This window comes from Brachionichthys hirsutus, chromosome 5, assembly GCF_040956055.1.
Source record: "Brachionichthys hirsutus isolate HB-005 chromosome 5, CSIRO-AGI_Bhir_v1, whole genome shotgun sequence".
Taxonomy (NCBI): Eukaryota; Metazoa; Chordata; class Actinopteri; order Lophiiformes; family Brachionichthyidae; genus Brachionichthys; species Brachionichthys hirsutus.
Genome location: NC_090901.1, coordinates 13,045,134 through 13,056,389, shown reverse-complemented (window position 1 = coordinate 13,056,389; position 11,256 = coordinate 13,045,134). Strand labels below are relative to the sequence as shown.

The 11,256-nt window shown below is 43.0% G+C and overlaps 1 protein-coding gene across 1 annotated transcript; it reads left to right on the top strand.

Annotated features, from left to right (window-relative positions):
• The first annotated feature begins 4,027 nt into the window (after nucleotides 1-4,027).
• Nucleotides 4,028-10,804, top strand: LOC137893636 (sodium- and chloride-dependent GABA transporter 2-like). The gene is made up of 14 exons (XM_068739052.1): nucleotides 4,028-4,235; nucleotides 4,626-4,760; nucleotides 5,169-5,309; nucleotides 5,946-6,027; nucleotides 6,193-6,325; nucleotides 6,507-6,641; nucleotides 7,822-7,937; nucleotides 8,012-8,136; nucleotides 8,307-8,419; nucleotides 8,504-8,641; nucleotides 9,076-9,178; nucleotides 9,426-9,526; nucleotides 10,302-10,472; nucleotides 10,640-10,804. The coding sequence occupies exons 1-14, from the start codon at nucleotides 4,040-4,042 to the stop codon at nucleotides 10,802-10,804; spliced, it is 1,854 nt and encodes a 617-aa protein (XP_068595153.1). The 5' UTR covers nucleotides 4,028-4,039.
• The last annotated feature ends 452 nt before the right edge of the window (nucleotides 10,805-11,256 follow it).

Below are 11,256 nucleotides of genomic sequence, written 5' to 3'. Positions count from 1 at the left end.
CTTCTCCAGATCATCCTGCATGGGGACACTCGATATCTACAAAAATAGAGCATATGAATTTGTACCGGTAATGGTCTTCTACCCCAACAACACTGTGACGTCCTGTCACAGAGTGCATTTGTACTCTCCCAACTTAAGTGTTTCTTTTCGCCATTCAGGAAATCCATGGTGGGACTCTGGGATGGCTCAACCGTTTCCGCCACTGTCTCACAACCTCTGTGTTTCTGGTGGCCCCCCAGACGTGGTTCTCCTGTCACACACTCATCAGGCCTCCATTAGAACCTGCAGGACACTCAGACAAAATCTTTACATTTCTACTCCAAGATTATAGACACATTTACAGAACTTCTTTCCTATGATCAGTAATATGTGCTCCCAGATAATCTTAACTCCTGTCCTGCATTCTGTGACGTGCAGCACTGCTCTGTGATTGTCTGGTTCTGGGGTGTGCGTGTCTGTGTTCTCTCCCCTGCCTTGTCTCTAACAGGGTGCATCATATATCGTGAATGCTTTTTGTGGATCATAAAGCTTCTCTGTCACCTTATCAGTGATCTACTGGCATAGCTCCACGTTATCGGAGGTCTTCATCCTGCCTCTATCTCACTCTGGCCCCTCTACCAGGCCTTGATCTCCCCTCAATCGCCCCTTATTTCATGTGCAGCAATGATCGTTGATGAACTAAGTTTGGGGTTCGTGTGTAGGTGTTCTGCATTTACATCTTGATACTCGTGAGCATGTTGGCCTAAGGTCAATTCCAGCTGTCAGGTTTCAGTGGGACCGAGAGGGCCCTTCTCTTTCCCACTCCACCGCAAGCCGAAGGTGTAAATTTAGGTGTAGTGTGTGTGTGTGTGCTTGCTCTTTCTTACACAGGTTGCAGCTCATGAGGTTTTGAACCACTTATCTAAAACATTTTAACTTCCCCAATGTAGCTAATCGGCGGCCGCCATTCTATGAGTATTAACCTCTTTAGACGCACAAATTATTTCAATAACAGCATCAGGTTTTCTTATTTAGTCTGTTATTTATTCATTACGATTTTTCTGGATTTTATATTTTAACCGGTTGTTTGCCCTGTCTACACTAGTTTTATAGACGTCTTTCCTTTCGGACCCCACTTTTTCCTTTATCTAAGCTCACTCACCTTTTGGCCCCGGGACTCAAAACCCCTAGTGATGCTTTCAGACCAAAGGTGACCAAAATCACCCCAGAGCCAGGAATCTTGACCTGTTGCTATTGACCCATCTGGATATGGTCTTTTTGCTCGTGAGGCCAAATTATTTGCTCACCTAAGCCCAGGGAGACAGAAAACCCTTTTATGTCCTCTTTTTTGTGCTCTCCGGTGTAGCAGTCCAAATTAAATCACTGAACCTGGGACTCCAAACCCTTTTCTGACGCTCATATGGTCCAGTGTGATTAAAAGCCGATTAAATTTATTACGTGAGCTGGCCGAAACTTGGTCTGGAGGGATTCCCAGGAGACCCTTTCCTTTCCCGGCATTTACCAGACCGTTTATGTCTCGCACGGGGTCTGCCACCCAATCCAGTGCAGTTTTCTGCTGAACCGGACCGTGCCGTCAACCAGCACGACGTCGCCACTGGCCAACGCTGCCTGCACGGGCCGCGAACAGACCGCGTCTTCAAACGCTCTCTTTTTGTGCGGAGTGGGGTCACCTTATCACCGTTTCACCTTTTATTTATATAGCGCTTTCCTTATCAGTATTCAGTACACGGCAGTTCTGACCACTGATTCCTAAAACCCTGCCGGGTGCCCGACGCTCCAGCACCAAGATCACACACCTTAACGGATCAATGCCTACAAGTCGTCCGCCCCTCAATGGATCAATGCTTACAGCACACAAATCGTCCGCCCCTTAATGGATCAATGCTTACAGCACACAAATCGTCCGCCCCTTAATGGATCAATGCTTACAGCACACAAATCGTCCGCCCCTTAATGGATCAATGCTTACAGCACACAAATCGTCCGCCCCTTAATGGATCAATGCTTACAGCACACAAATCGTCCGCCCCTTAATGGATCAATGCTTACAGCACGCAAATCGTCCGCCCCTTAATGGATCAATGCTTACAGCACGCAAATCGTCCGCCCCTTAATGGATCAATGCACCAGGCACGCAGATCACAGGTAACGGATCGTTGCTCATAGCACACAGATCACAGGTAACGGATTGTTGCTCATAGCACACAGATCACAGGTAACGGATCGTTGCTCATAGCACACAGATCACAGGTAACGGATCGACACTCATAGCACACAGATCACCGGTGTGGACTGATGCTGTCTCAAACACTCCGGTCAGCGTTGTCTAATTCCCCGTTCCTTTCCAGCTTTTGCAACAACAATACATGTATTACACGCCTATAGCTCTGGTACCATTTTTAAACAGTTTCACTCTTTATACAGACCCACATGCTGAACCAGGCAAACATCTGGCAGAAATCTTTAGTCAAAAGGTTTTCTGCTTACCTTTTAGATGCGCATTACAGATGTTGCCCGGCCCAGCACAGGAGCTGCCACCTCCGTTGAGATCCGGGTCACGGCACCAGCTGTTAGGTTTCTCCTTTTTCCCCGGTTCTTTTATTATATCTCATGTTGGAGGTGTTTATTCAATAATGAGTCAGGATTATAAAACGAATCAAGTTTACTGAAGGTTTTCAGTAAGTACAAAGCTGGTAAGGAAATACAGCGCTGGACTCTCCTACAGACGCGGAAGCGGGACTCTGTAGAAGAGTCCCGAATGTTCTACGGCAGTGATCTTTATAGTGGGCATGAAAACACCTTCCTCCCAGGGGGTGCTTACACCCTCCTCCTGGGATGGGCCATTAGGGCCCTAACTTATTCCCATCGTGTATCAGTTACAATGTGTGCTTTATATGTGATTAATCTATGTGTGTGATTATTACCACAAAGTATGTAGAGATAAAGAAACTAAGAGTGTTTGTGCAACCTGTGTATTGTGAGCGTGCATGCATAACTCAAATATCTAACAATAACAATGATAATTATTAACAATTATAAACATTCAAAAATGCTGTGAGAGCTGCCATCCAGCTGAAGGCACTCTGCTGTTGCAATGCATATTGGTTTTGCTTATGACTCACAGTCAGCACAGGTAACCTGCACCTCCCACACACCACCGTGTGACATTTGACACAAGTGTCCTTTTTTCTTAGTTTCTTTGCCCTTGGCACCAACTTCTCTTCTCCATCTTCTGCTGCTCCAGCCGGGGCTCTCGCACCGCCATTTGTCTGGCTTTTGCTGTCATGTGTCCAGAGCAAAGTTCATTTACGACTCACATAATGAAGTTCCTCCATGACAGCATCTCATTGGTGCATTTCCTGAACACGATCGAAGCATTTTTGGCAGCCACGTCAAGAATATTATCAAACGGCGCTAATGGCCATCTTCGTGGCGCTTTCAATGAGTATTTCCTCGCCATTCAATCAAGTACATCTACTTCAAGCTTGGTGCTGTTGTAGTATGTAACGGTCTCCGGTTTAGCCTTGCGGTCACTTGTCAAGTCAACCGCTGTGTGGACAGTGCTTAGTATGGGGATATTTTTCCTTGGTTTGCTTTGATGGACTGTTGCAATGCCACATTTCAGCACCTCTGTAGTGCAGAAATGTGGACCAAAAAGCTGTCTATCAGAAAATCATGCTGTTTTGTAAATTCTTTGGAGGACCCCTGCAATACCTAAGGAAAGGCTAAGAAGCTCACAAGATCACATAAAACTAGCAGAGGCTTACATTACAGAAATATAGCCTAATAATAATTATGATAATATTTTCAAGGGCCCCTTGTTCTTATTTTAACTCTCACTGCAGGTCAAAACAATACAAATAAACACAAGGGATAATGATTAAGTATGATAGTTATTATGACACTTGCTGAGATGCGTTAAGTCTTCATCAAAGGATCTGTTTTCTGTTCCTGTTCAGCTTCATGATGCTGCATATTGCCCCATTTCCTCTTTGTACTTAAAATGTCATTTATTTTACGTAAAGGGAGCAAAGATGACATGGATAACTTATCACAGAGAGATCCCTTCAATGGACACAGCATGCCACTGGACATTGTGTCCAATACCGAGGAGAAGATGATGGACAGGGGTCAGTGGGGCAACAAACTAGAATTTGTTCTGTCGGTGGTTGGAACAATTATCGGCCTGGGGAACGTCTGGCGTTTCCCCTACCTGTGTTATAAAAATGGAGGAGGTGAGTACTCATCGCTGGTTTATTTACTTTGTCTCCTTCAACACCAAAATGTCTGATTTTAGTCTTATTGACTTGGATGCATAACCGCAGTTTCCCTGTAAAACAGACCCAAAATATTTACAACCAAAAATTCAAAAACTCTCGAAGCTACTTTTTTTCTTTTTCTTTGACAGTTAAACATCTGAGATGATTGAGAAAAGTTAGTGATAAATTACATGAGTGATTCCAGATTACATTGACTAATATGTTATGAAAATGATCTAATTAACACTCCATGTTAAATATGTTATTAAATCAGAGCAGCTCAGGTCATTTGTCTCTGTTATTCCATACTGCTTGAGAGCACATGGAAGCTGCCTGAGTGAACTGTTCCATTCCCCTTATGTACAGGCGCCTTCTTCATCCCGTACCTCATCTTCATGATTGCTTGTGGCATCCCACTCTTCTTACTGGAAACATCTGTGGGCCAGTACACCAGTGAGGGTGGTATCACCGCCTGGAGGAAAATCTGCCCATTGTTTGAAGGTAACCCACCCATCTTTCTTCCAAAAATGATAGTTTTAAGGATGCTTAATGATTTTTTTTTTAAACAAGTCGAAATTTAGCATCCATTTACCAAGACAAATAGCATTTCCGGATGGCTCCTCCTACGGTCGCCCTGGTGCTCTCGTGCGCTCAGTGTTGTGTGTTTTTTCATGTTAATTGTGTCTCTGCGTGCTCTTACATCCGTGAAGAGCTACTAAAATTTAGGTCAACTACTCCCACAGACCTTTTACCCATCTTTTTAGTTTCTGCTGCGGAATTAGTCCATTAGTCCATTAGTCGATGCATGCATTTAATTTTTTTTTGTTCAGTCACTCCCTGAAATCCAGTTCTATCTGTATTTCTATTCATTTTTCTCAAACAGTAATAAACTCGATGTGCTTCTTGCAGGACTGGGTTATGCCACTCAGGTCATTGTCGCTCTGGTTAACATCTACTACATCATTGTGTTAGCCTGGGCCATTTTCTTCTTATCCCACTCCTTCACCTGGGATTTGCCTTGGGCTTCCTGCAACAACACGTGGAATACAGGTGAGGCGGAGAACCACCAGGCCTCTGTTAGACACCTGGTCAGGGTGACCCGACTCGATACATTGGCTCTTGTCCAAATGTCTTCAAACCTTAGCATGCTAGCACCAAACAAAACATCAGAAAGTTGTTTTTAAATATTTAAGTGTTTAAATTGGATATCGTTGTTTATGACCAAGTTGCTGTGGAAGCTGTTGCTGTAATGTGAAGTGCTATAAAAAAAATATTAACGTGCTATTACCCAAAACCAAAATGGTAAACATAAACATTTGTTAACCATTAGGAGGTTACCATTTAAATGCTAGCATGCCGTTTGCTCAATCGAACCATTTATCTTGGGGGTCCGCTCTATGTTCAGACGGTAAATCTATTTGCACCCTTATTTTCGACACCCCTGTATGGTTTTGTGAATCTTGGAAAATTTAGTGAGTATCTTTTGCTACAGGTATATTTGCTACTTTGTTGTGGAAATTAGTATGGGGAAATCTGTAAATACGGGAAAATCGAATTTAGTTTTGGACTGAATGACATATAATGAATGCTATTTAACGCCTTCAGTGCCAAAATCTTTCGAGAAAGCGTTTAAAAAAAATCACAGGATTTTAAGTCGTTTTCATTTTTCTTGGTCCTTCATTCAAGATTCCTGTGTGACATTCCAGAAGGGAAACAGCTCCATGGATCTCCATGTGAACGCCACCTCTCCTGTTATTGAGTTCTGGGAGTAAGTGCCTTTTTATTTGTTATTTTTTTTACCCTCACCACATTCCATAATTTTGAACAAGTTCACAAACTATTCAACATTTTTCTGTTACAAATACAGTCCATGATTTTTACACTATATCCAACCCCAGACCCCAGCTAAAAATGCCTTTTGTGCGTCCCACAGGAGACGAGTTCTGAGGATATCATCAGGAATTCATGACCTCGGGTCTCTGAACTGGGACCTCGTCATCTGTCTGGCCATTGCGTGGGTTATGTGCTACTTCAGCATCTGGAAGGGAGTCAAGTCTACCGGAAAGGTGGAACCTCTACTCCATTCATGATTCATTCAGGAACATTTCTGAGAAGCTTTAGATCCATCTATTCTTGCAGAATTGACACCACATAACTGAAAATTTGAGCTCAAACACACATTTGAGTTTTGTCTTTGCTACGTTGGAGACATGTGTGTGGTGAGGAGGTGATGCCGTTTCTCTTCAGGTGGTTTACTTCACAGCTACCTTCCCCTATGCTATGCTACTGATTCTTCTGATCAGAGGGGTCACCCTGCCAGGAGCCTCCGGAGGAATCTACTTCTACCTCTACCCCAACCTTCAACGCCTGTCTGACCCGCAGGTAGGTCGGAAGATTTGCTTGCTTTCAGGTGTGAGTGTCCTGTAATACCAGCCCTGCTTATACAGTCACCCTCACCATGCTCAACATTTGAAGAAGGTGACGTTCCTGAATTGTTTCATATCAAACTAGAAAAGCACTCAGAGAGCACAATCCTCTGCCAAGCAGCTTATTCCCCTCCTAACTGGATTTACAGTCCACATGATGATCTGGATCATCACAAACAGATTCTAAATTGTTCTTGACATCTTCATACACCAACCATGAAAAGTAAAAGTGAATCGAAGTTGATGTGTATTTTTCACTCATTTTTGAATCCGTAAATGGAGTTTTCAATGTTACATTTTTATATTTTTTCCTGACCTCATTCTGGATCAGATCCAGAAGACATATTCCAAGATAGTGCATAGCGGACCCCTTTATGACTGTGATATTTGAATGAATTGAAATAACATTTAACAAGATCTGATTTATTTATTTAAAAAACCTCCATTTTAAGTAAATGGGGGAAATCCGGATTCTTTTTTGTATCCAGACGGGTATCCGGATCGCTATCAAAATTTAATGGGATCTAAATTAGACCAAGACCCATCTTCAGATTTATTTCAATCAAGATCCATCCAGGAGTTTTTCTGTAATCCTGCTAACAATCAAACACAAACAAACAGTCAAAAACATAACCTCCCTCAGAGGTAACTATAGGCCAAAGTAAGTATCTCTCAAGCAGATGAAGCGTCATTTGACGCATCGCATTGAACTCTGAGAAAAAAAATCCCTCATAGAATTACCCAGGTGTTAACAGCTCATTATGTTTCACTAGTTTGTGCAACTTGATCCTGATCTGTATCTGAGGGAGACAGCTCCAGAGTCGTACACAATAATTTCACATTTAACCAAAGCAATGAGTGTGTGTGTGAATGGTTGTCTGTCTCCGTATGTCCCCGTGATGCGCTGGCGACGCATTCGGGGTGTACCCCGCCTCTCGCTCATAGCAAGCTGGGATAGGCTCCAGCAACTCCCGTGACCCACAAAGCAGAAAAGAAAATGAATGAACATCATCATGGCAGCGATACGCGTCTGTGACATGACCTGGGAACTGTTTGCATGTTTTCTGTTTCTCTGGGGTGTTTTTGTTTTAATTTTTTCCCCGTGTTTAACGACTTTTCCTCGCATCCATCTTAAGGTGTGGATGGACGCTGGCACTCAGATCTTCTTCTCGTTCGCTATCTGCACGAGTTCTCTTACCGCGCTGGGAAGCTACAACAAATATAACAACAACTGCTTCAGGAAAGGACGGAAGTCATTTCAACAGCTTTAAAATAAACCAGCAGTTGCTCAAAATAATTGTGAAATTATGTCTTTGTTATTTCCAGGGATTGCCTCTGCCTCTGTTTCCTGAACAGTGCTACGAGTTTTATTGCAGGATTCGCCGTCTTTTCCATCCTGGGTTTCATGTCCTACGAGCAGAATTTGCACATCTCAGAAGTGGCTGAATCTGGTTGGTTTTTCTTTAATGCATTCACACCATTGACTAAATTAGTTTTGGTTGAATAATTGAGACAGAAAACCCAATTCAAAGTTTGCCTTCATTGATTTCCTTAAGCCTCTCACTGGCCTCTGTGTCTTTAGAGATGTTTCTGAACGGGACTTTTCATTTGTCTGACTCAGGTCCGGGTCTGGCCTTCATAGCCTACCCTCGCGCTGTATCCATGATGCCTTTCTCTCCTCTGTGGGCCTGCTGCTTCTTCATTATGATTGTCTTTCTAGGACTGGACGGTCAGGTGAGACCAGCAGAATATTAAAGCATTAAAACATGTATCGGTCAAACAAATACACCTGACGTGTATTATGTGTGTCCTGATCAGTTTGTAAGTGTGGAGAGCCTGGTGACGTCCGTAGTAGACATGTACCCCTCAACCTTCCGGCGTAAGAACCGTAGGGAGCTCTTCATCCTGGCGGTGGCTGTGGTGTCCTTCCTCATCGGGCTCATCATGTTGACAGAGGTCAGTCTCCTAAGTCACTACATAATGTGAATAAAAACTCAGATTGAAATCCAAAGCATCAGCTATATTAAAAGAAGTGAGAAGAAACGCAAACAGGTCGGTTTCATCTCCTATTGCTACACTATTTTATGTTGTTAAATAAGGCAATTGGTTTGAAATTGTAATGTTGAAACACCCTCTGCGTCTCACGGTCTTCAAAGTGGACAAACTGCGATCCAAACACAGGTGTGTTTTCTGGTAGGGTGCCATCACTTTGGCTTTGTTTTCTGATTGCACACATTTAATGTAATAAACATCATTGTCTGACTGGTGATGATGCGACAGAGGAGAATGGTCTCTGCACAGATTTCTTCCTTCCTGCCCGTCACACTCTGGGGGAGGTGATGTTCACTCGTTAACCCTACAGAGTCATGTCCCGCTGCCTGTCTCCACAGGGGGGCATGTATGTCTTCCAGCTCTTTGACTACTATGCAGCCAGTGGGATGTGCCTGCTCTTCGTAGCTCTCTTTGAGACTGTTTGCATCGCTTGGGTTTATGGTGAGTTTGTCATTCTGGCTATTTGGTAAAGCATGAAGTGATTTTTTTTTTAATCCAGTTTTTATTCTCCCTCCTACAATCGGATGATAATTCCAATTGAACAGGTGTTTTTCCTTCAGGCATGAGACTGAGTGATGAGAATGTTAGTGCAATTTCATGTGCAAAAGTGACACATCTAGCTGATTTCTAAGTAGCAATTTCATCTGTCATGAAATTTATTGCACGAGAACTCACTTCTTGTTCACAGGAGTAGACCGTTTCTATGACAACATAGAGGACATGATTGGCTATCGCCCTGGCCCTGTCATTAAGTACTGCTGGCTCTTCTTCACCCCTACAATATGCTTGGTGGGTTTTTAAACACATCTCCGTCACTTTCCTAATGGAAGATCACCCTCTGCTGGTCAGTGTTGAAAATGCATTTCAAAGAGCAAACAATTCCCTCCTCCGAGGAGGTTGTGTGTCACTGCCGTCGTTGATTTGTTTGCCTTTCTGTTAGCAAGATAATTAAAAACAATTGTTAATGTTACCAGGGACAGATAACAGATGATTACATTTTGGTGATGATCCAGAAGAGATCCTGGATTCTGGATCACTTTGAAATCTTCAGGAGCATTAGAGTCAATAGAGCTTCAATATTTGTTCCTCAATATCTCCATTGATTATTGACCAATGTTTATTGAATTTGACACAGTCATGTAGGGTGGGGATCTCTATCTCATCTGGATCTGATCCAGAATGAGGTCAGGAAAACATATACAATTTTAACATTGAAAACTCCCTTTATCAAGAAATCTGTTAAAAATACACATCAACTCTGATTCACTTTTACTTTTCGTGGTTGGTGTGTAAAGACACCAAGAACAATGTAGAACCTTTTGGTGATGATCCAGATCACCATGTGGACGGTGTAAATCTAAATACGAGGGGAATGAGCTGCTCAGAGGAGGTCTGAACTCTCTCAGTGCTTTTCTCGTTTGAATATTGCCTATATTTGTGTATCTATAAAGAGCATTCACGTTACAGCTTGTTGCTATTTTCATGAATTATTTTATACTATTGTAGATATTTTAGTATGAAAAATATAATCAGAACCGTAAAGTGTTTTTGTCTCGCTTCTCAGGGAACCTTTGTTTTCGCCTTAATCAAGTACTCGCCGCTGAAGTACAACAACAAATATGTATACCCGTGGTGGGGCAATGCCATCGGCTGGATCCTGGCCCTGTCCTCCATGCTGTGTATCCCTGTGTGGATGGCAGTGAAGCTGTACTCCACCCCAGGAACGCTGAGACAGGTAGCCTTTCCTAGCTCGCCAACACAGAAACATTCTTTTTAAACTTCAATAGTAAGTGAACTGCAGCTGAGGAGCGACTGCTGGTATCAGGTTTAACCTGTAAATCTGAATATAGATGTACAGCATATTACAAGTCTTCCTTTGCTTTGGGAATATTGTGTTTCCAGCGCCTCGTTCTCTTGACCACTGCTTCTATCGAGCTACCGAAGACGATGCAGGAACAGGAGAGATTGCAGGCCGTCTTGGCAGCAGAAGGCGAAACGCTCCATCAGAAGTCGCTTCCCACGAAGGATGGCTACTTCCCTGTAGATGAAAAGGAGTCTAACTGCTAGAGACTGGAGAGCTGGGCTCCGAACTCTCTCAGACAACACCTCGCCCAACAAGGGAGCATGATGATGATGATGATGAATATATTTATTAGAATGTTAGAGTACAAGTACAGTCAAACAGTAGCATGTATTACAGTACAAGTACAGTTCAACATCCTGTCTAAGAGGAGCATTTCAAAAAAGCCCTTGCGGTCTTGTTTCCGTTGAAAGTCCTTTGTACATTTAACAATACCAATAAAATAAAAATAAATTACTCCACATATGCAAAATGACAAATTAAAAAGACACATAATATGTACAACGTATTATGTGCATCTGACTTGATCACCTGCCCGGTAACTGCTGATCTGCTGCTGCAGCTTTCCCCTTCGTGTACAGCCTGCAACACAAAGCATGATGACAATGTTGTTAAGAGAGGTTTTGTTTGGTCGCCGTCTCATTGGCCGGTGGCAGAG

Excerpts from the sequence above, each read along its gene's own strand:
- LOC137893636 (XM_068739052.1), top strand. The coding sequence starts at position 4,040 with ATGGATAACTTATCACAGAGAGATCCCTTCAATGGACACAGCATGCCA. Across the intron at positions 4,236-4,625 it reads GTGTTATAAAAATGGAGGAG|GCGCCTTCTTCATCCCGTAC; the intron begins GTGAGTACTCAT and ends CCTTATGTACAG. Across the intron at positions 9,179-9,425 it reads TTGCATCGCTTGGGTTTATG|GAGTAGACCGTTTCTATGAC; the intron begins GTGAGTTTGTCA and ends TCTTGTTCACAG.